The 21,206-nt window shown below is 38.7% G+C and overlaps 4 protein-coding genes across 5 annotated transcripts; 1 reads left to right on the top strand and 3 right to left on the bottom strand.

Moving 5' to 3' along the window:
• The first annotated feature begins 397 nt into the window (after nt 1-397).
• LOC113726517 (uncharacterized) lies at nt 398-2,859 on the top strand. Its single transcript, XM_027250271.2, has 2 exons — nt 398-671; nt 1,347-2,859. Exon 2 carries the CDS (start codon nt 1,362-1,364, stop codon nt 2,427-2,429), a length of 1,068 nt encoding a protein of 355 aa, XP_027106072.1. The 5' UTR covers nt 398-671; nt 1,347-1,361; the 3' UTR covers nt 2,430-2,859.
• Nucleotides 2,860-5,663: 2,804 nt separating this feature from the next.
• LOC113726515 (protein SYM1) lies at nt 5,664-9,181 on the bottom strand. Its single transcript, XM_027250270.2, has 4 exons — nt 8,689-9,181; nt 7,693-7,921; nt 6,471-6,595; nt 5,664-6,170 (listed from the first exon to the last, which is right to left on the bottom strand). The coding sequence occupies exons 1-4, from the start codon at nt 9,028-9,030 to the stop codon at nt 6,087-6,089; spliced, it is 780 nt and encodes a 259-aa protein (XP_027106071.1). The 5' UTR covers nt 9,031-9,181; the 3' UTR covers nt 5,664-6,086.
• Nucleotides 9,182-11,350: 2,169 nt separating this feature from the next.
• Nucleotides 11,351-14,449, bottom strand: LOC113726514 (leucine-rich repeat protein 2). The gene is made up of 7 exons (XM_027250269.2): nt 14,150-14,449; nt 13,835-13,967; nt 13,614-13,685; nt 13,092-13,235; nt 12,921-12,992; nt 12,742-12,813; nt 11,351-11,714 (listed from the first exon to the last, which is right to left on the bottom strand). The coding sequence occupies exons 1-7, from the start codon at nt 14,229-14,231 to the stop codon at nt 11,648-11,650; spliced, it is 642 nt and encodes a 213-aa protein (XP_027106070.1). The 5' UTR covers nt 14,232-14,449; the 3' UTR covers nt 11,351-11,647.
• A 1,616-nt stretch (nt 14,450-16,065) lies between these two features.
• LOC113726513 (probable prolyl 4-hydroxylase 9) lies at nt 16,066-21,027 on the bottom strand. 2 transcript variants are annotated; one of them, XM_072074847.1, is made up of 8 exons: nt 20,584-21,027; nt 20,378-20,497; nt 19,011-19,168; nt 17,712-17,796; nt 17,351-17,446; nt 17,048-17,113; nt 16,797-16,916; nt 16,066-16,359 (listed from the first exon to the last, which is right to left on the bottom strand). In XM_072074847.1, the coding sequence occupies exons 1-8, from the start codon at nt 20,701-20,703 to the stop codon at nt 16,273-16,275; spliced, it is 852 nt and encodes a 283-aa protein (XP_071930948.1). In that variant the 5' UTR covers nt 20,704-21,027; the 3' UTR covers nt 16,066-16,272. The 2 variants fall into 2 exon arrangements, with proteins under 2 accessions (XP_071930948.1, XP_027106069.1); XM_027250268.2 differs by having other exon boundaries at nt 17,712-17,814; nt 20,584-21,019.
• Between the last annotated feature and the right edge of the window lie 179 nt (nt 21,028-21,206).

Raw genomic sequence — 21,206 nt, 5'->3', positions numbered from 1 at the left:
TCCAAATAATGCACAATTGTACACTCACTCATTTAGTGAAAAAAAGAAGAAGGCACGAAGCGTCATTACAGCAGCATTGATGAAATCCGCGTGATTACGTCTGTTTATGGAAGACAATTAATTGTTCATTGGTGGCCGGAGAAAATAGAGAAGTAGCCATCTTCCCAATACCATATCAGTAGACATAATACTCAGTGTAGAAGAAAAAGAATGCTCCCTTTTGTCATTGTTAATCAATACACTTTCTTCATTCACATCCTTGGAGTTGCTCAAATACGGGATGTCACGGTTGTGGATGCTGAAAGAAGTGTTGTTAATCATTGTATTAAACATTGTTCAAGCATTTAAAAAATTTAAACTATTATTATTGTCTTTAATAAGAGATAAAAGTCGGACCGTAGAATTTTCCGAAAATATAATCACAAATGCACAAAAATTAGCTGAAGAAGCCGTTAATAAGAAACGAGGCAAACACGGCCTTAGCACAGTTTCCTATTCACGCATACATTGGGCAGAAAAATCGCACGTGTGTATTGACAATTACACCACGGCAACTTAGTTCGTGTTTGGTGACTCCTGCTTCGACGCTTGATAGCAAAGAAGAAGAAGAACACAGGCAACACATCGATCCATTAGGCCTTTTGGGGATTCTCGGCATCTTCTCCCAGCGGGTTAATTTTTGCTTCTTTATGAGTTTATCTTTCTTCATTCCTAATTAATTTTGCTATTTTCATGATTCGTAATTTTGGGTTATTTCTTTTGATTTTTCTTCATTCAAGCTTAAAAGGGTTTCCATTTAATTCTTGAAATTAAATGCTAAACTTGCATCAAAGTTTAAACTTTATAGTTACTGAAGTTTGTATTTTTGGATTGCCCGATTGAGATTTTGCGAATTTCATAGATTAAAAAGATCTTGGCCGAACTGTTTTTAGGAATTGCTGCTTAGTTTTGGAGCTTCCCTGGCTTTTTGTGTTGACTTCGGATTGCAGATAACGAAAAGTTGTTATTTTCTTGGGGTGCGGTCGGTATGCATAATTTGTGAACTGGGTGTGCGGTTGATCAATAGGAAACATGAGCGAGTGACTGAGTAATTGTGTTTGAGCTCTTTTTTCTTTTCTTTTCTGTTTTTTCTCCCTCTTTTTCGTGCGAAGAACTCATTCTCTCTCTCTTTCTCTCTCTTCACTAGTTCTGTGCTTTAGCTTTTAGAAATCAACTGAATCGATGGATTGTTTGAGGTTTCTTATTGGATCTTTATGTAACTATGCATGAATGGAAAAGAATGTAATGTTATTTTGGATGATGATTGCTATACTACTTGTGACATTTTCGATCTCATGAATGTTTAGGTAGTTCGCACTAAAATGGTGGCCAATCAGCATTTTACGCGAATGGATACATTAGAGCTGAAAGATCTCATTTATCGAAAGATTGGGCACCAAAGAGCTGAAAAGTATTTTAATCAGCTCAGAAGGTTGTTCAGTCTACAGCTTAGCAAGATTGAGTTTGATAATGTTTGTATACGAATAATTGGGAGAGAGAATATCTCTCTTCACAATCGCCTCATTCGATCCATTATCATGAATGCCTCTATTGGCAAAGTTCCTCCTCCAAAAGCTAAAAAAATTAATGGTTCCCTCGGCATTAAAGTGGCAAATGGTTATCAGAGAAGTTGTCTACAGTCTCTCTATGGCGAAGCATTTGCTCAATCTCCTCGCAAGAGTAGATCTCCAGTTCACAGAGATCGCAAATTTCGGGACCATCCAAGTCCTCTTGGACCACTTGGAAAGAGCCCTAATTGCGAAGAAGGGGCTCTGAGAGTACAGGAGCAACAAAGTGCCACGGAATTGATCTCGCTTGGTAGCAGACCTCCAGTTGAAGTTGCATCTGTTGAAGAGGGAGAAGAAGTTGAGCAGATTGCTGGAAGCCCAAGCATACAAAGTAGAAGCCCTGTTACAGCTCCATTTGGTATTTCCATGAATCTTGGTGGTGCTCGAAAAGGTCCTTATGTAGGAGGTGCATCTGCTGACTATATTTGTGCAAGAAGTTTCCAAAGCACTGGTGGATTACCTGATACAGAATCTTTAAGGACTATTTTGAAGAAAAGATTGGAGGTGGAGGGAGTTGGAATCTCGTTGGACTGTGCTAACCTGTTAAATAATGGACTGGATGTGTTCTTAAAGAGGTTAATTGAACCTTGTATGCTAATTGCTAGAACACATTGCCCAAAAGAGCATGTTAGACATTCAAGCAACCATCGCTTGCCTGGATCAAATGGAATATTACCTGCAGTGTTTTCAGAAAGACCATCCAGAGCAATTTGTGCCAGTATCTTGGATTTTCGGGTGGCAATGGAGTCAGATCCTCGTATGCTCGGTGAAGATTGGCCTTTACAACTGGAAAAGATTGCCAGTTGTGCATTCGAGAGTTGAACGGATTTCTAGTTAGTAATTGATCCTTGGGAGGACGGAGGGACATCCTACGAGACTTGATTTATCGAATATTTTTTGTTGTATGTAGATTGACCTCTGCTTTAATGTTGTGTCCTCAAGAGTTACCATGGAAATAAGCTGTGAATAACGTAGGAAGTTTTGAATTATCAGATCTGGCTGCTGGTAGATGTCAGCATTGTTAGCCATTAGGAAGGGAGTGTGTGTGTACAAATTAGTTTTGAATTTGATACGTTTCAATAGTTCAGATGCCATATTTCTTCTTTTTTGAGCTCAGATGCCATATTTCAAGCTGCATAATTTTTGTATCCGATTCAGTAGGAACAAAATGATCATCTGTTTCCAACTAGCTGTAGTTGTAACCTAATACACTATAATTTCATTGACAATATTAGTAGTTATTTCTTCTGGACTTCTGCCTTTCAATTATGTTTCAAATGTAAGGTTTTTCTTTTAGTTCTTGCTTGTTTTTTCTTTCTTCTGTGAATGGAACAGGCAAGAAGGAGCTGCCATCAGTTTAAGGTGCGAAGGTCAGTAGCATTTTTATTCAATTGCTTGATCCGTTTCATGTACTCCTTTACATGCAATTTATTCCCTTGCTTTGGGGGCATGTGCAAAGGTCAGTGGCATTTTTCTTTCAATTTAGTGTCTTGGTTGTTCCATCTTCTGTATTTTAAATTGGTAACATATTCTCTCTTCTTTTTGTCTCTTGGGAGATAATGTAGTCGTCATGTGCCTGCAAATTATTGTTTGGAATCTGTGAAGAACAAATTTGCAGCAGTTTCCTCGTGAGGTTTCTCATCTAAGTATATCAGATGATCTGGTCTAGAATGTTAAATGTCAACAAAAATGTACATGGGGCAATGTGACTTAACTGATTTCTCTCTACTTTGGTCTACATTCTTGAGCAGCTAAAGCACGCTAGACTATCAGTTGCAAAAGTATCAGTGCTATGTTGCATTTGTTCTCGAATTTAAGCAACTGTAGAAACTATCAGTTATACTGCTAATACATCGGGTGACGAATGATGAAGTGTCTTTTCTGACAATAGCAAATATGAATTTTATATGAAACTTATAGATTGTCGCATATCTACTTTTCCCTTCAGTTAGAAACACTTGCCAGCTGTCAATGACATGGCTGCATCTGCAGCATGGAAGGTGTCTCTCATGGAAAGAAGGTAATTGCTCAAACGCGTTACTGGGAGGCCTGATCTTCAAATCACTCTTTCTCTTGATCTTTGAAGAGCAGAAAACAACAAATTGCTCATCATTGTGGAGATATCAGGTTGTAATGCAGATCTGTAAATACTGCCTCTTTATAGACCTTCTAATATGCTGGTTCTCCCAACTTACAGTGGTCCGTTGAATAAGCTTAACCATGTCTCCCTTTGGTAGACTTTCCCCTTCTTGTTGCTGTTATTTCTTGATATGTCCAGACAGATTTTCGACTAAGGGAAAGTTGCGGCTGTGCCAGTGCAGGTTTTCTTGGAACCTGAGTTTTTTTGGAGTTTGTCTAAAACTTTACTGTAGTGCACTGTAGAAGTTTTTGAAAAAATTTTGTAGAAGTTTTTGTTAGGTGAAAAATTTTGTAAAAATTTTTTGTAAGGTGAAAAACTTTTTTTTTTCTTTTTTTTTTCCTTTTCTTTTTTTTCTTTCTTTCCTTTTTCTTTTCTTTCCTCTCTTTTTCTTCTTCTTCTTCTTCTTCCCCGTTACCTCCACCACCCCCAACTGCAACTCCACCTCCCGCCGTCCCCCTCTGCCCCTTCCCCCTCCCCCCGCCTTCCCTCTCTCCCCCGCCGTCCCCCTCCCCCCGCCTTTCCTCTCTCCCCTGCCGTCCCCCTCCCTGCCGCCTTCCCCCTCCCCCCGCCGCCTCTCTCTCCCCCATCTTCCAACCCCGCAGCCCCCCTCTGCCCCTCCCCCCGCAGCCTCTCTCTCCCCCGCCTTCCCCCCCGCAGCCTCCCTCTGCCCCTCCCCCCGCCGCCTCTCTCTCCCCCATCTTCCCCCCCCCGCAGCCCCCCTCTGCCCCTTCTCCCTCCCCCCGCCTTCCCTCTCTCCCCCGCCGCCCCCCTCTGCTCCTTCCCCCTCCCCCCGCCGTCCCCCTCCCCCCGCAGCCTCTCTCTCCCCCGCCTTCCCCCCCGCAGCCCCCCTCTGCCCCTCCCCCCGCCTTTCCTCTCTCCCCTGCCGTCCCCCTCCCTGCCGCCTTCCCCCTCCCCCCGCCGCCTCTCTCTCCCCCATCTTCCAACCCCGCAGCCCCCCTCTGCCCCTCCCCCCGCAGCCTCTCTCTCCCCCGCCTTCCCCCCTGCAGCCTCCCTCTGCCCCTCCCCCCGCCGCCTCTCTCTCCCCCATCTTCCCCCCCCGCAGCCCCCCTCTGCCCCTTCTCCCTCCCCCCGCCTTCCCTCTCTCCCCCGCCGCCCCCTTCTGCCCCTTCCCCCTTCCCCCTCTGCCCCCTTGGCCGCCCCTCTCTGTGCCACCCCCCTCTGCACCAGACGTAAGAGAGAAAAAAAAAAAGACAAGGGAGGATGATGACAGGGGAGGAAGAGGGGGAGAGGGAAAAAAATGGGGAAAAAAAAAAGACCGGCACCGGCACCGGAAATTGGTGACGGAGCCGGCAATGGAGGTGGTAGTGAGGGAGGAAGAAGAAGAAAAGGGGAAGGGAATTTTTTTTTGTTGTATTTTGGATATTTTAAGTGTGTAGGTTAAAAACTTTGATAAGTTTTTTGGGGTTCCTGTAGCAAAAGTTGTTAAAAAACTAGTTTTATACAAACTTGGTAAAAAACCAAGCTTCCAAACAGGCCCATAATAGTTCTGAAGTTTCAGGAGTGGAATAGCGCTTCGTTCTAGCAATAAAGCAAACAGCAATTGCATGAAGACTGTCGTCAGCACTTTTGGGTGGAAACTACTCAAAATAAACCAGAGTATCCCATTTGGCTGGCTGGAAATGCAGGAATGTTCAGGAACAGTCTTGGTGTCAAGTGAATCACAGCTTCCATGGAAACATTACATGGAATCAGCACTAAGAAATTGGTTTTCGGGTCCATGCTAAGATGACATTCACTATGAGAGGGAGAGAGCTGTACTAGTCTAAGAACAGGACGTATCTTGTGGGTATTGTTTCTGTCACAACAAGGACACACACGTTCACCATTTACTACAAGTTATGTGTTGCAGATATCCTTCCGGCTGGGATGAATGTTAGTATCCTCGTAGAATCAACTTGTGGGACTGAAGGATCAAATTAGGAATAGAGTATTTTGTGCTGAATTACATCCGTCTACAAGTATCCAAGCCACGACTGTGACAAAAACTTTCGCTACTATGAGCGTCTACAAGTGCACAATAGAAGCAAGAGAAATTTCTGGCTACAGGGGCACAAAAATTGGTGCCTATATGATGACACAAAACCTAAGCATCCCAACTTTGTCAAATCATCAATAAAAAATGGTTGTTGCTCATTTGAAAAAAAAATTATCCTACATAATCCTCCTGGTTAAAGTTTTCTGGACATCAAGAAACCATTTGAAGTCGCACTTGATTGTCATTCTCCTTGAATAATCTCACCTCGACTGCCAGTATCAACCAAAGATTCGCCAGCCCAAAATAAGTATCATGGGGGTCTCGGCCAGCAGAAAAGTTGCAATCAAGCTGTGCCTACTTTTTCTTGACTAGCCATGTATGTCAAGTAAATATTCCACAAGAATGAAAAACCATTGCTTACCAGTGGCTGTCATCATGGAAAACACACAAGATAATATCTGTTAGTAGCTTGCAAGTAAAAGATAAATGCCACAACAGTTTGGATTTCTTCAAGCACCTGAAGTAAAAGAAAAGGAGCAAAGCTGGAGTGGAAAAGAAAAAGGAGAAAAGGGAAAAGGTGTTTCAACATCAAATATCAATCCTAATCAACGCACTAATGTCTGTCCAAAAGACAACAGAACACTTGATCAGAAGCACAAACCCTAGTAGATAATAAAACAATAATACATTCAGACATAAATCTCATAAATATACACAGGATGCTGACCTGTAAATGAACAGGAATGAACTTGAATGTCACAAAATCACAAACAGGCCAATACATAACACCACTGATCATGGTAGGGACCAAGTCACGCTTCAATCGAGCAACAATCTCTGGACCACTTTCACCTATAAAGCAACCACAAGAGAAGTCAGCTCTAATGACTTGTGATGCGATTGCAAAAGATACCAGCTTGCTCAGAAACTGTAATAAGCATTAAGAGTGCCTTCAATAATCAAATACCACATTGACATCATGGATTAGATACACGTATAACATCAAATGCATGCAGGTGTTAAGAAGATAGTTGCATGTGCTTTCACAACTGCTACACCGATCACCAACTTTTGGATGGTCAACATTCTTCAAAATTTTTGACATGATTTCAAAGCATTCCAGGATCTGAAATTCAACTATTATCACCACATCTTAAGGTGTAAGAAATGTTGGGGTATTACTCTTTCTCAAGCAGCTTGAACTTTAGAAGAACAAGCAATTCAACAAATTAACAAGTATGGAACATCCACTTTCAACTCTTCTGCTCAATTATATCATTTACTAAACCTATAGAACATGCATGAGCCTAAAAGTTTTTACATCAACCTAATAGCTGAAGAATATGCAGCTCCAGAGCATAAAGGAGAGGAAAATAGTGCAGCCTACTCTGTCATACGTATCCACTCTGTCAACTGAGTTGACAGTTTTTCAAAATAAGCATGGTTTATATCTATTAGGTGATTATCAAGTATAAACAGTAGGCCCTTCCTGAATATTATTTTCTTTTACAAGAACATATAATTGTGTGATAACATGAAACAGAGGATGATCAAAATTTTGGGGCAAACCTTACTTAGAAGTCTAAGTAGTTTCTCTTAGCTGTAAATCAATTTCATCATAAGAACTAATCAGAAAATATAAAAAAGCATACAAAGTCTCAGAATATGCTTACTCTCGTGTACAAATTGGCCTATAAGTTATCTAAAGTGATTATCCAAATTATATATGAGTATTTGGACTCGCATCTATAAAGTAGCACTTCCTACCAAAGACCACTCCTAATAGGTTGCACTTTGTAATTGACACATGAACGCATTGAATGTACATGACAATGCAGAGGGCAAGAAACAATACTGTTATGATCACACTTCAAAACTAAGGGTACATTATCATATAGGGAAAACAAAATGAAAAGAAAAATAGATATAGAACTAGAAACATATGGGACCTTGTAATGCAGCATTTACAGAGAAGAAAATAACCGTCATGGTAGGTCCAAAGACAGCCTGTCCCAAAATAATCTTTTGCAGTGTTGTGATGAGATCACGCTTTGGGAGGACCCTTGAGACAAAGTTGAACCAGAAATGTAATGAAGGACCTAAAATTATCATCCCATATCCAGCCATTCGCAATGTCCTTACCAAATCATATGGCTCTGACGATTGCCGTACAATTGTCTGGCAAAAAATGTCTATGACAATAAGAAGAAGAACAAACAAAGAGATTCCAAGAATAATCGTGTAAAACTTAGCCAATGACATGACAAGTTCAGAGTTGATGGCTATGAAGCTTATAAATTACAGAAAACACGTACTTTGGGTCGTGCCTACTTAGACCAACTGAAGCAGAATAAATGAACAGAAGCAATGTTGAGCAAAAATAACTACAAAAGCAGTAGATACAGAGAACTCAAAAGTTGCAATCTTGGAACACAATTTTACAAATTAACCGAACTTTCATAGCCATCAACTCTGACAATTTTGGGTAAACAAAGTAGAAACATCAAAGAACCTCCAATTAGTTAACACTTATAACTGTGATCACGGAACAAAGCTTCCAGATCGACAGGTGATGGGCATTCAATGAAATGCCCGGCAACACACCCGACATCAAGCTACTTACTTCACAAGGAAAAACAGTTTTATTTACTACTAAGTAAACCATGCACAAGTTCATAATTCAACAAGCATCAGACTAGCTTACGAGACAATTAAACAACCCAATAACAGCAAAAAGGAAAAAGACCCCACTACTAAATCAGCCATTAATGTCACAACCAACAAAACAAAGAAAAAGTGAGCGAGAGAGCATAGCAACCTTCGGCAACCATGCAACCGCTCAGGGGAAAAAAAAAGGTTGCTATCCCAAAAATAATGATCAAGAAATCAACTTTTTCAAGAAATAAACGAGCTTGACATTTTTCCGGGTGTGAATCTAAAATTACCTGAGACGATAAATCAGCAGCAGTATAAATAAATGCACAGGTAATGCTCTTGGTAATAATAGGTCGAGACTTGACCATGCCCAAGTACCAACTCACAAGCCCGAATTTAGACGACGTCGTAGAGGTGGACAACGCCGAAGAAACTATGGCTGGAGCTGGGAGCCCGAGTTCTTTGGCCTTATGGCTGAAACGGGAATAAGGTTTAGAGTGTTGAATTTGATGGTAGTGCTCTGATGGTTTGGTGGCGGAGTGCGAGACAGAGTAGTACTTCGTCCTCCATATGTTGCACACTGATTTTGCAGTGTGGGACTTGAACCCATGTCTAATGAAGTCTGCTCTCATCTTGTTGTCAAACGCATAAAAACCTAAACCTCGATTGTGTTTGGGGTTTTGAGTGTGGAAGAAGACGACTAGAGCCTACTTTAAGGAGGTTTCGTACGTACGAGCGAGAGGGGAGTTCATAGGAAGTTTGATGTGAATTTGGTGACTTTTTAATGATGTGGTTGGTTCTTTGGAGTTTTGACGAGTTTACTCTCGAGCATATATGTTGATTACACTCGCCTTTTTGTTTCTTCAGAATCTAGAAAAGTAATTCAAAATCTACGCTCACCGGTGAATTTGTTACTTTGCAAGTGTTTTTTTTTTTTTTTCAAAGGTCACATGATAGAACTTCTCTTGTGCTTCAGGATGCTAAGAACCATTCGATTTCACAAGAAAAAATGCAATGAAAAATCATGTTGAAAATTTCCAACAATACTAACTAAAGTATATTAATAAGATAAAGGCTTGTTTTAACTAAAAAATTAGAAATTAGATGTTTGTTCTTTAAGAGATGTAAAGTGAAAAAGCGTGTAATTTTATGAAAAAATAATAATACTGCACGAAAGGTTAACCACAGAAAAGTACATGTATTTTTGGGAAAAAAATGCGTTAAATGGTACACTAATTAAAATTTCAATAAAATAGTGCAAAATCAGAAAAATATTCAACTATAAATATTATTGTTCAACCAACGAATATAATTGATTGATTATGATTGGACTACGAATATTCTTTTTTATTTTCTTGCTCACCACTAATATGCACTTTGTCTACCGCACATGCTCGTTATTTTGCATAAAAGCACGTTTACAACTACAAGGCATGTAATAAATTTATAAATTTATATAAATGTGAATAGTCTCAAAATAAATTTAGTCACTGCCAAACAACTAAAATTACAACCATTTATAAATAAAGAAGTAATGTTTATGTAACTTTGATTTGGAGGAGCTTGTTCCACAAACTCAAGTTAATCTATGTTCATTTGTTACGACATGGCTTGTTCTTTTTCATGATTTGGTATTTGCAAGTCTAGAAATAGAGATGAAAAAGTACCCAAAAAGAAAAGGTACAAAAGAACAAGCTGCTTTCATTCAACCGGCGGAAGCAGCGAGTACGCGTTCACTATAATGCGGCGAGTGCATTGGAGTTGAACACAAAATCAATTTCGAATCTTTTAGTTTTGTGCGGCCCCGTATTACACTACTATTTACTACTAATAAAAGTACACTGGCGTCCAGGACAAGAGAACCATTGTGGGTGCACTCCACCGGTGAGTCAGCGTTTTTGAGCTTCGACACGACTACGCCTCTACCATCCCTCGACTAACACGTCTCCCCCGTTGCTTGCTCAAAACTTTTGGTCATTTTCTGTTAACGCTTTTGCTTATACCAAATCTGAAGTTTGACCAACAGCCGACAGCATATCCGCTGATTATCCATTAATTCCGTTGGTTTATCAATTGTTAACTATTTTTTTTAAGTTTTCAAAATTTCCACGTTCGCTTCTCCCATATAACCAGTGGTTTACTGGCAATTTCATTGGCATGAATAATCATCAAAATCTTATGAGCGCCAAGTTAAACCAGGGAAGAAAAAGCAGCAGAATGAAGAAGATAAAACCAATGAAAGATGCAGCAAAATGCGCTAAAAGAAGTTTCGGTTACAATAACAATCATAGCTTTAGAAAGTCGGTCCAGTCTGACGGTTGAACTGACCGATTCGATGAACCAGATTGAATTGGATCGTTAATTAAATCGGTTAAGCAATTAATGTCTTGAGAGTTCAACTGGTAATTGAATAAAGGCCTTCGGATTGAATTGTTGGCTGATTGTCAACGTAAAAATTTTATTATTTTTATAATTTAAATATATATTATTATGTTATATAATATAACTATTGTACAACACGCTGTTGAACCGTCCAAATTGCAATTAAACCAATGATCCGATGAATCGATCGCCTCACTGGATCGAATTTCAAGCCGAATTTAATATCTATGATATCAATAAAATTGCCAATTAAATTCAAGTAGCACAAGATGATTCACAAAGACGGTTTAGATTGCCATTTTTAGCAAAAAAAAAAATGTTTGAAATATTCTCTTATACATTTCTCTATTTTTTTTTAATCTTACATAAATCACATTGCTATAATAAATAGAACTCCAAAAATTTGCAATTCAAACAACTATGCTTGCAAATCCAAAAGTAGAGCTCATTAACACGTCTTGTTAATTAACTCCTTTAATGGCTTGATTAGCAATATGCAGCTGTCTAGATAAGGAATAAACAACAAATCTAGTCTTTACTAACTCCATTCTCAAGCCCAGACAGGCAATATAAGGATGTAAAGGCATGTATACCACAATTTTATTATCACACAAGGCATGCCAAATACCAATACACTGAAAGCAACCTCTATTCCATCTTCAGATCAGCAGGATCTGCCAGGTGAGATTACAACTTCTTGTTTCACTTCTAGCTTTATTAAACCTGTTAATACCTCTTGAAACTTGCGCTGTTCTACAATACTTACTTTTTTCACTGCTACAGTACACAATCCAAAGATACGTTTTAAGGGGTTCCTGTAATTTGTTGATCTTCAGCATTTGAAGCTAATCAAGCATAAGTCTTTTTTCAGCATCCAAAGTCATACGGCACCAATCCTTTCAGCTCAGGTCCTTTCAGCTTGTTGTTTGCATAACTGAAAATCGAAAGCATCAGGATGACAACCTTGCATATCATGCTTCTATGCATAATCCAGGAATAAGCTAGTGAACATTATGTATTGCTATTTTTAGATAAAATCCCAATTAACATTTGTTTGGATTGCTATTTTTTGAAATTTTTATAAAAAAATGCACTGTAGCGATTTGATGTATGCATGTGAGGTAAAAGATGATTAACAAAAGTAAGTTTGTCCACACTTTCCAAGACGAAGGAAATAAATCTGTACTGGTATAGGAAGTTCTATGAACAGTTAAGGGGCAAGAGAAGGATTTAAAGGTTTTCTTTCCAACTGAATCTTCTATAACATCTCAAGGTGATGGGTAATCTAAATCAAGATAACTAGCTTGAGTTTCTTCAAAATCTTCAAGGATATTTAAAGAAAATTATCAGCCCACCACAAGGAGGTGGATCGTTTATTATTGCACACAGCACTGAGAATGATTTCAAACACTGAACTTGAATTTGGTCCCGACTCTACATAGCTTGGGTTCAATGGAAGGAAAAAGAAATGAATGGTTTTTGACCGATTTTTTTTTTTCGTAACGACACATGTTTAGCCTACTCCTACTCCTAGCGGGGTGGGGGGGAGGGGGAGGAATCTACTCTATGAGAAGGCCCAACTGAGTTGGAGGAATCTGACGGGAACTAAACCACCATCAGACCAGACGAATGCACCACACACCCGTATGGATTTAGAACAAACCTCATATTGAGACACATTGATGGGAGGCAAAGTTTTAACCCTTGACCTCCCACCTCACAATTAATATAGTAGCCAACTCCTCTAAAAACTCATTGAGACGGTTTTTGACCGATTAAAGACTCATATTGCGTGCCTATCTAATTTCCTTACCAAAAATATGTCCATCCAAACAGTGGACAGCCACGGTATCAGATACTAGATTAGGCAACACTTGGAAAGACAAAAAACTTGACTAGAGCTAGAAGATTGCTGTGGCTGGTGTCTTGGAAAGAAGCGAAGTGGTAATAGAAACAAATACCTTTCCATGGGAAAACTGCCAAATGGGCCATCAACCGGAATTGTTCCACAAAGATCGTTGTTAGAAACATCACTGCAGATTCAAAGTTCATAGCATGACTCGTACAGGAATGGAGAACGGAAGGAATCTTTTTCTTGATTCAAGTAAAATGAAAGCACTCTCTAGTGTCTACTACTTACAAAACTTTAAGATTGGATAGTTTTGTGAGCTCCCTGGGAATTGATCCTGTCAGCTTGTTGTCATTTAGTCGTCTGTAACATGAAATATGATGTTTCAATCAACAATGTACCTATAACTAAGAAATATTGAGAATTTTAAATTTATCTCTATTTAGTGAAATTGATACTTACAAAAATCTTAAAGACTTCAACTTCGCAAAGGACTTGGGGATTTTTCCCTCAAACTTGTTGCCATAGAGATCCATGCTTACAAGGCTTTCCAAATTACCTAACTCCTTTGGGATCTTCCCAATTATATTGTTCCTATATAATTCCCTGCAATTCACACACAAATTTACACCACGTCACACGAGAGCATAAAGTAGAACGTTAAAGAATGCGCAACCAATATTTGGCTTTGCCAGCAGCAATCAAGATTTTCTCATACAATAAAGTTGAGAACTTCCCCTTCTTCTTGCCTCCCTTTCCTCCCAATCTCATGCTGTTACGAATGATTTAAATGTGTCCAAAAGAAACAAATTAAGCTGCTATTGTGAACAACATAAGAAATGTGATACAGAAAGGTCCGTTTTAACTTCATTCACCATGCAAAACAGAAAGCCACTTTATACCACATGCAAATGACAGGTACTCATAAGTCCCATATAGCTTATTAACTAGGAATTTTAGAGCTTAAGTTAATAAAGAGCATACAAGTACTGCAGGTGCTTGAGTTCACCAAGCTCCCGTCCCAAGCTTCCAGAGATGTTAGAATTACCCAAATCCCTGCAATAAAACCAAGACAAAGAACCCACACCACTAATCAACCAGAGTAATAAAACTGTGGAAGTAGCTTAAACAAATCAGAAACGTGCAGAACACGATCAGCGATGTGATGTTGCAGAAAATTAATCAGGGAATTAAAGATCTCTTACAAACGAACAACATGGTTGTTGGAGTCACATGTGACATGAAACCAAGTACAAGGATTAACCAGAGTAGGGTCCCAGCTCTGCAGAACATTTTTGGGGTCAAAAAGTCTGCTTCTCAGAGCATGCAAAGCATTTCCTGAAATTTAAAACACATCCATCAAGAGTTCAGGAAATTTATGTAGCATATGAATTATTGATAACAATCTAAACTAAGAACCAAAACCCTGAAAAGAAAGATTTAGAACATAATGAAAATCAAATAATTCGAGAAAAATAAAGCCCATAACGAGGGCCAGCTTTGGATAGGCAGTTTTGCACCTTCAGAGTTGGTTGAGAGGGTGGGAGAGATGACGAGGAAAAGGGGAAGGACAAAGATGAAAAGGGCAGAAGGAAAAGCCATTGAAGAGAGAGGGAGATAGATGGTGGAGCAGAAGCAGAAAAGGTGAAAATACAAAGAGAAAATGTTGTACAAAGAAAGAAATAAGTGGGGATTTTGGGGAAGGGGTCCGCCGGGGGAGGTGAGGGGGGGGGGGACTTGGAGAAAGTCAGTCAGTCAGCTGATGGGTTGGGCCCCACCTTGCCTTGCCGGGGAACAAGTGGTTGGGTCAAGTCAACTTTGGAAGCACAAGCTCTAAGACTAACACTAAAGCACTTTAGATACAGATTCAAAGTTCAAACATTATGGTAACTGTTATGGAGGACAGAAAAGGACAACCCAGCTGAGGTGGTAGAAAGCAAGGAACAAACAACAACTCCACTGAAAAGGAAAACAGGGGAAGTCGCGTTACGGTCTTGACCCATGAGTTCCGCTCTTATGATGACTGAGTCTGAATTTTCGCTGGGGCTGAGGACCGCTGGTACTAAATCCATTATTTGGTTCTAAAGTATTTATTTGCGTTACAAATATAGTTTTTAATATATTTTTTTATCTTTTCAATTATCTTGTTATCTTATTACATCAAATCATAAAAAGTACTACAGTAATAATTTTAAATAATATTTCAAATAATCTCCTGTCCAAACACGCTCGTTAATTTAGCGGTATTACAAATTAAGGGGCTTCTTTAATCATCAGTCTCAATTATATGGTATGCAAGTATAGAGAACAACAATAGATGTACATGCTAAATATAAACATTAGGACAATCACATGCAAAAAATATAGTAACAAAATTTGACAAAATTGTGTCCTCAAATCAATTTCATTTATCCAATTTAAAATTGAATCCACCCCAACAGTTAAATGTATTCTACAATCAAACCTTCCCAAAATTATTTTATTTTTTTTTAACTTCATGGGCTTTTATAATGGGATACATTCAAGTTCTCCAATATGATGGAAGGATCAGCTTGTTTTGCTTATGATTACTACTCAAAAAGATTGCCAATCTGGGTTAATCGTAAAATCTAATTTTCACCCCCCAAAAAAAAATCTACTTTTGGGCTGATAAAGTCTTGATCTACTCGCGGAGGAAATTGAGGTATAGTTTCGGATTCAAGTCTTATTAAATATAAATCTCATCAAATATACAAATCTACTTTATGCCAGATTGAGTCCTATGAAGTGTGGGCGTTAGTTAATATAAATTAGTTATAATTTCTTGTATTAGCTCTATAGTCTAAAATTGTGGGATCATATGTAGTCTTATGATGAAAAAAATACACTAAATGAATAAGCAAAATCTACTTTTGAATTTGGATGAAGTAAATTTAGCCCCGAATGGGCTGGGTCTTCTCGGTCAGCGAAGCACATTGCGAGCAGGCTGGTCAATCCAATTAAACCAAAACAGGCCCAGAGTCGCACCTAAATGGGACGGCAGATCCGTCACCCATAGATTGACGTTCGTTCACCCGGCAAGCCCGAGTGTGTGAAATCCCAAGAGCGTCCTTCTGTTTTTGGTTCAAGAGAAATGATAACATTCTTTTTCTTTCCAAAAATAAATAAATAAAATAAGAGAATGTTGGGGCAAAAATTTAATCTAACTGTACACTCATGAATGACCTTCTTCCATGATCCTTCAGACTTGATAAAGGCAGCTTTTCGTGAAAACCTTTCGGGTACAATGGTAGAACATGTAATAGTAGATACCTAACCCAACTAGTAGCAGTGTAATTTGGCTTCAACTCCACTTATCTGAAAAAGAAAAATCTATTTACTTTTGGTTAAAATACATTAATTTTTGTTGGCCAGCGTTAAACCAGATTCGTTTTTGGGGGGGTTTAAGAAGGTTAGATGGACAAAAACAATAATAATTTTTAGAGCTTTTCACAAAGCAAATATGGTATCCTCATCCAAGTTCAATGACCTGTTTTTCCCACCCCAAAAAAAAAAAAAAAAAAAAAAAAGCGAAAGGGGTGGTCTCTAAAAGACGTTTCCTAAAATTTCTGGGGAATTATGGGAACAGAAGTTAATCACGGTGTCCTTTTGTGAATTGCATGAATCAGTCGTCAAGTACTTGATCCCTGATCCATTTTGTAGCCACCCATTTTCCCCCTTTGATCACAGGGCAGCTTCCATGGAGAGATGTCTGCAAGATAGCACAACAAAAGTTCAGAACGGGGAGTGCTAAGACCTATTATTATTATTATTATTATTTAAATGATCAGTCGAAAGACTGAAGTCTACAGTAGTATGACAACCAAATGGATGGATCTATGGACTATGGTGAAGGATTCAAGTTCTTCTTGGTATCATAGATTTAGGTTTAAGTTTCTATCCGTCATACAGGCAATCTATGAATTAAGGTACTGGAATCAAGGCTTAAAAATGGCAGTGTCTTATTTAGTGCAGGTGAATTTGAAGAAATGCTGGAGATGAAAATCAAACCACAGCATTCAATCTTTATCTAATGTACATGCTTTTTATATTTTCAATCTCTATGTGCCCCAGAAAAAGAAGTTCAATGGTATCACTGGACCAAATCCTGGCACAAAAGAAGGTTTTTAAGGAAAGATGAAACTCTACCTTGTCAATAGTTCCATTTGGAAACAGTGAATAAAACAGTAGCCCATCTCCTTGACGTGGCTTAATTTTCAACCCCATGCAGCTTTTGTAGTCATAAGCCATCCTCGTGTTTAAGCCATTCTGCACATAAAACATTCGGTGGCAATCCATATGCATCAAATATTGATAAACAGATAACAATCCGCCACGCTATTCAAAGAGCCTCTGGTTTATGACAGCATTAGGATGAAAGGTGGATCTCACGACTTTACCTCATAGGGAAACATGGTTTCTCCACCCTCCTCAACGTCTGATAAGTACAACAAGAATGAGGCCACCTGCACTTAAACCGTTCAATTGGAGTGAATATGGCCACTATACCGCTAGATTTATCGACCGGTAAGCTTTTCTTAATGATGATATAATACAGCAGACTATAGCATGTCTCTCAAAAGAAAATGATCCCGAATCCTAGGTCCCTCCAGTGCTGCTAAGTCTTTTTATGATAAAATGAAATAACTTCATACCACTGTCAGATAATTGCAAGATAACCAGTTCATGTAGATGGGAAATACCCTTTGGCTTTTTTGTGGGCCGTATTCAGCTGGGTTGAATGCATCATAGTGAGAAACGTATCTTTGCCCAACCTCATAGCGCAAAATATTAAATGCCTGCAATATGGTTATATGCTGCATTATTCAAGATATCTCAGAGGCATGCTTTTGATTCTTTATTGCGGATCACATTTATTTCTTTAAAACATGTTCTTCAGAATGGATATTGTCTTGCTCTGCCTGACCTCCATTATACATCAAAAGAATACTCAAGTTGCATTTACAGACACCAATTGCATGACAAACTCTTGCATTTTTTGGGTAAGCTTGCTTGAAAAAGAAAATTGCACTTGATATTGAAAAAAATTTTGCAAACAATTACCTCTCCATGGCTTTTAGGAATCCTTGTAGCCTTGGCAATTTTCCTCTCAATGTAATCCAGGGTTCCTGTTCTGTCATCTGCTGCACTGATAAATGTGCCTGAACTGTTAGAAGAGCAAATAAACACTGTTGGTAAGTAGTAAGAAGCACCCAAACTACCATTTTTAAACTTTTTTTTTCTAGCAGCCAAAATACTTGACACAAATTATCATGATTATTGCTATTGTCATCTCAATTATCAATGATTTGCTAACACCAGACCATAAGTGTTATTTTATTCTGCTTCTATGCTTTTCAGTCTGCAAGCACGTGTAACATTGGTTCTGCAAAATAATTTTTGCTCCTTTCAACAAAATAAGGGAACTCAGGAACTAACAAGAAATGCGATAGTCCAAGCATGAATATAGAGAAGATTGAAAACTTGCGTCATTGACTCCGCTCATTAAGAAAAGAAGGGGCTAATATTGAAATGATTATGATAATTTGAATAATGGACCTACCAGTGAAGATATCTACTATGACTCCGCTCATTAAATGTATGATACTCAATATAGTTGGAATAATCATATTAATAGTTGCATTGACAGTTATCTTCGGTCTCAAATCTGGATCGAGACTTCCATCGTAAGTGGAGGTGATAATTACAGGGATTGTTACATCTAGAGTTCCATTTGTAGTGAAAGTAGAAATGATAGTGAATGAGAGGTTTCAGATATACAAACCCACGTGAAGATGAGCAATTCAATATAATAGAGAGTTCTAATGACCTCGATATAACTCAAAAATATAGGCATTTGTGGGTTCAATGTGAAAATTGTTATGGATTAAATTATAATACATTTTGTAAATTAAAAAAAAAAAAAAAAAACCAAACTAGTTATAGCCTTGGTAACCAGAAGGCAGAAGTATCGATTCTGTAATATGGAATAGTTTAGCAACTACACTTAGTAACAGGAATACTGTAAAAATAGCAATATGGAGAAGGAATAAAGCCTATTACTATGCTCTCAGCATCAGTTCTGAAGAGCACAAAACATTATAGAGCAGATGACAATTTGTTTAAAGTAAATTACGCAAAAAAGAATTTAATTTCTTTACCAGCATATGGAATGGTGAAAAGATGACAGGTAAGGAGAAGCAATTCCAAATTCAAAGCAGTTCTAATGGTCTGAAATGTTACAGAATGCATCTAAATTCCTCTTCGAGGAAACCTAAAAGAAACCACATAAAAGCATCATATCACGGAAAGATTATCCTATAACCGTATAAAAGATAAACAGTCACATATTTGTACAAGGACCTGGTTCTGATTCCCTTGGTGCTCTCAGCAGTTTCCCCCTTTCGCAAAGCAAGAGTGGATGGTTTCATACTTGACCTGGCCATCTCAATTATGCTTTGGCATTGCGCGGAGGTTGCAAAACCAGGAAAATAAAAAGTTCTTGGCCTCCAGCTCAAGATCTGCACTCAAAGGTTGAGATGAATTCTGGAGTATGATCAATTCAATTAGTTTCGGAACAAATCCGATGAACCAAGTTCAACACAAAGTTGACCTGACTAGAAGTTGATGAATTTCCAAGTTTGGGGATTCCATTTGGCTGTTAAGGTGTTGGTCTGAAATTTTAGTTTACAACACATCATTAATAGTATGCTTTTCAATTTAGAAGTCAGAATAGAACTAAATTGTTGATGCATTGGTGAATGCTAACAACAAAAGCTCGTTTAATGGAGCACTTGGTAAAACCATGACATATTCCCGAAGACATTCGTGGTATCAGAATCAACCGAGATATTATAATTCTCAGCAAGATCCCATCACGGACCTAATGTGCCTAATTAATAATTCCAGTTATGTTCTGAACCAGACCAAAGAATCAGAAAATACAGAGTATGCCAACTGGACCTCTATCCTGGTCAAGTCACCTCTGATTGTCAGTTCATGCTTGCACCACAACAATTACCCAGCTCAGAGGGCAACCTTGGCCTAATCTCAAACTATTACCTAAGTATTCTCAACGCTCTCCAATTAGGCATTCACCCCAGATCAGACTGAACCGCAACAGTTACCCCACTTTAAAATGGGCAATCTTGACTGAATCTGAAAATGCTACTAAAATCAACTATCAGTGCTCTTCTCATTAGAGGATCACTCTAGATCATTCAGTAGCGCACTTTTCCGTCGATTTAAAGATTGTCATCGGAGAGAATCCATTTCCCTTAGATTAAAAGGAATAAGCTAAAAAAATCTTGTTGTCACATACAGGATAAGCTTTCGGATTCAAGAAGATTGATGGGGCGGGACCTTGCTAGTGAATTTAAAGTGCCATTGCAGGCAGTGCAGTATTTAGCTTAAAGGTGACATATATGTTTAATCTTTCCCCAATCCTTCCTCATAATCATAAGGCGTGCAGTATTTTTCTTTAAGATGATGCAAGTGTTTAATCTTTCCCCTATATTGCATCATAGTAGTTGCTCTAGTCACTACAAGCATGAGTTCAGACCAAATTACCCCAGTATTGACACTAGAATTTCCAAATATTACATCTACCAGACCATGTATGTAGGAGCTTATTACAACTCTAATAACGTAAACGTTTTTTCTGACTTGGAAATCCAACTATATACACGCAGCTAAAAGCCGGATAAAGAGAAAAAAATTGAATCAGTTACCTGGAATGGGACCGAGCGAACCCAAGATTCTCCAGTTTCGCCGTGTGACATTGCACCACCATCCTTTTCCTCCTCAAGTGATTTCAAAGACGTGTGCCTGGATCCAATTCTCGTCAAATCCTGCAAAATCGTATCTTGTTAAAAAAAACCCATAACCAGTATATTCAATTTATATGCACCGATTCAAATAGTATGTAGAGAAAAACCTGAGAAATGATAATGGATCCAAACAGGCCAGCTAGGAAGAAAAACAAGCATAAGAAAACGACAGCCGGGAAAGCCAAAGCAACCTTGAACCGCGGAAATCTTTTTCCTTTGGAACTCATGATGGTTCACATGCTAAAATTTATCCTCGGCCTCAATATTGACTCTTGAGAGGAATTGACTCTTGACGAGAGTCTTTTTGCTCACACACACAGACTATGTTCGCGTATTGGGAGTGAGTGAAGTGAGAGACGGGAAACGAAGACTCTTGGTTTGGAAGGATCCAATTAATTCAACTCCGAAATCTCTTTCTTTTTGTCTGGCGAAATCTTAGAACTTGGGATTGCCGGGGTAGGCAATGACAGAATGCGGTAATGGCGGGAGTTTTTCCTTCTCTTTTGATGTTGAAATGTCTGGACAAAAGCAGAGAAAATTCCCTTTTAACTGGATATGTAATCAATTCGAGTCGAGTTTGAGTTTCGCCGTGTTCGAGTTGGATTCAACATGTAGATTGGGTGCTCGAATTCGAGTGAGTAGTGTTATTGAAACTCGAGTTTGAGCTCAATGCATTATTTACAGAATTCGAATTCGACTCTCGTGAGTTTGAGTCAACGTGAATCTTATT

This window comes from Coffea arabica, chromosome 2c (assembly GCF_036785885.1).
Source record: "Coffea arabica cultivar ET-39 chromosome 2c, Coffea Arabica ET-39 HiFi, whole genome shotgun sequence".
Lineage (NCBI taxonomy): Eukaryota > Viridiplantae > Streptophyta > Magnoliopsida > Gentianales > Rubiaceae > Coffea > Coffea arabica.
This window is presented reverse-complemented; position numbering and strand designations above follow the sequence as displayed.

Coding starts and splice junctions, on each gene's coding strand:
- LOC113726517 (XM_027250271.2), top strand. CDS start 1,362: ATGGTGGCCAATCAGCATTTTACGCGAATGGATACATTAGAGCTGAAA.
- LOC113726515 (XM_027250270.2), bottom strand. CDS start 9,030: ATGAGAGCAGACTTCATTAGACATGGGTTCAAGTCCCACACTGCAAAA. Junction 7,922..8,688: donor CTGCTGATTTATCGTCTCAG/GTAATTTTAGAT, acceptor ATTTTTTGCCAG/ACAATTGTACGGCAATCGTC. Junction 6,596..7,692: donor TGTAAATGCTGCATTACAAG/GTCCCATATGTT, acceptor GTTGCTTTATAG/GTGAAAGTGGTCCAGAGATT.
- LOC113726514 (XM_027250269.2), bottom strand. CDS start 14,231: ATGGCTTTTCCTTCTGCCCTTTTCATCTTTGTCCTTCCCCTTTTCCTC. Junction 13,968..14,149: donor CCTCTCAACCAACTCTGAAG/GTGCAAAACTGC, acceptor TTTAAATTTCAG/GAAATGCTTTGCATGCTCTG. Junction 13,686..13,834: donor AACAACCATGTTGTTCGTTT/GTAAGAGATCTT, acceptor GTTTTATTGCAG/GGATTTGGGTAATTCTAACA.
- LOC113726513 (XM_027250268.2), bottom strand. CDS start 20,703: ATGAGTTCCAAAGGAAAAAGATTTCCGCGGTTCAAGGTTGCTTTGGCT. Junction 17,447..17,711: donor TTCCTAAAAGCCATGGAGAG/GTAATTGTTTGC, acceptor ACCATATTGCAG/GCATTTAATATTTTGCGCTA. Junction 17,114..17,350: donor GCCCACAAAAAAGCCAAAGG/GTATTTCCCATC, acceptor GTTTAAGTGCAG/GTGGCCTCATTCTTGTTGTA.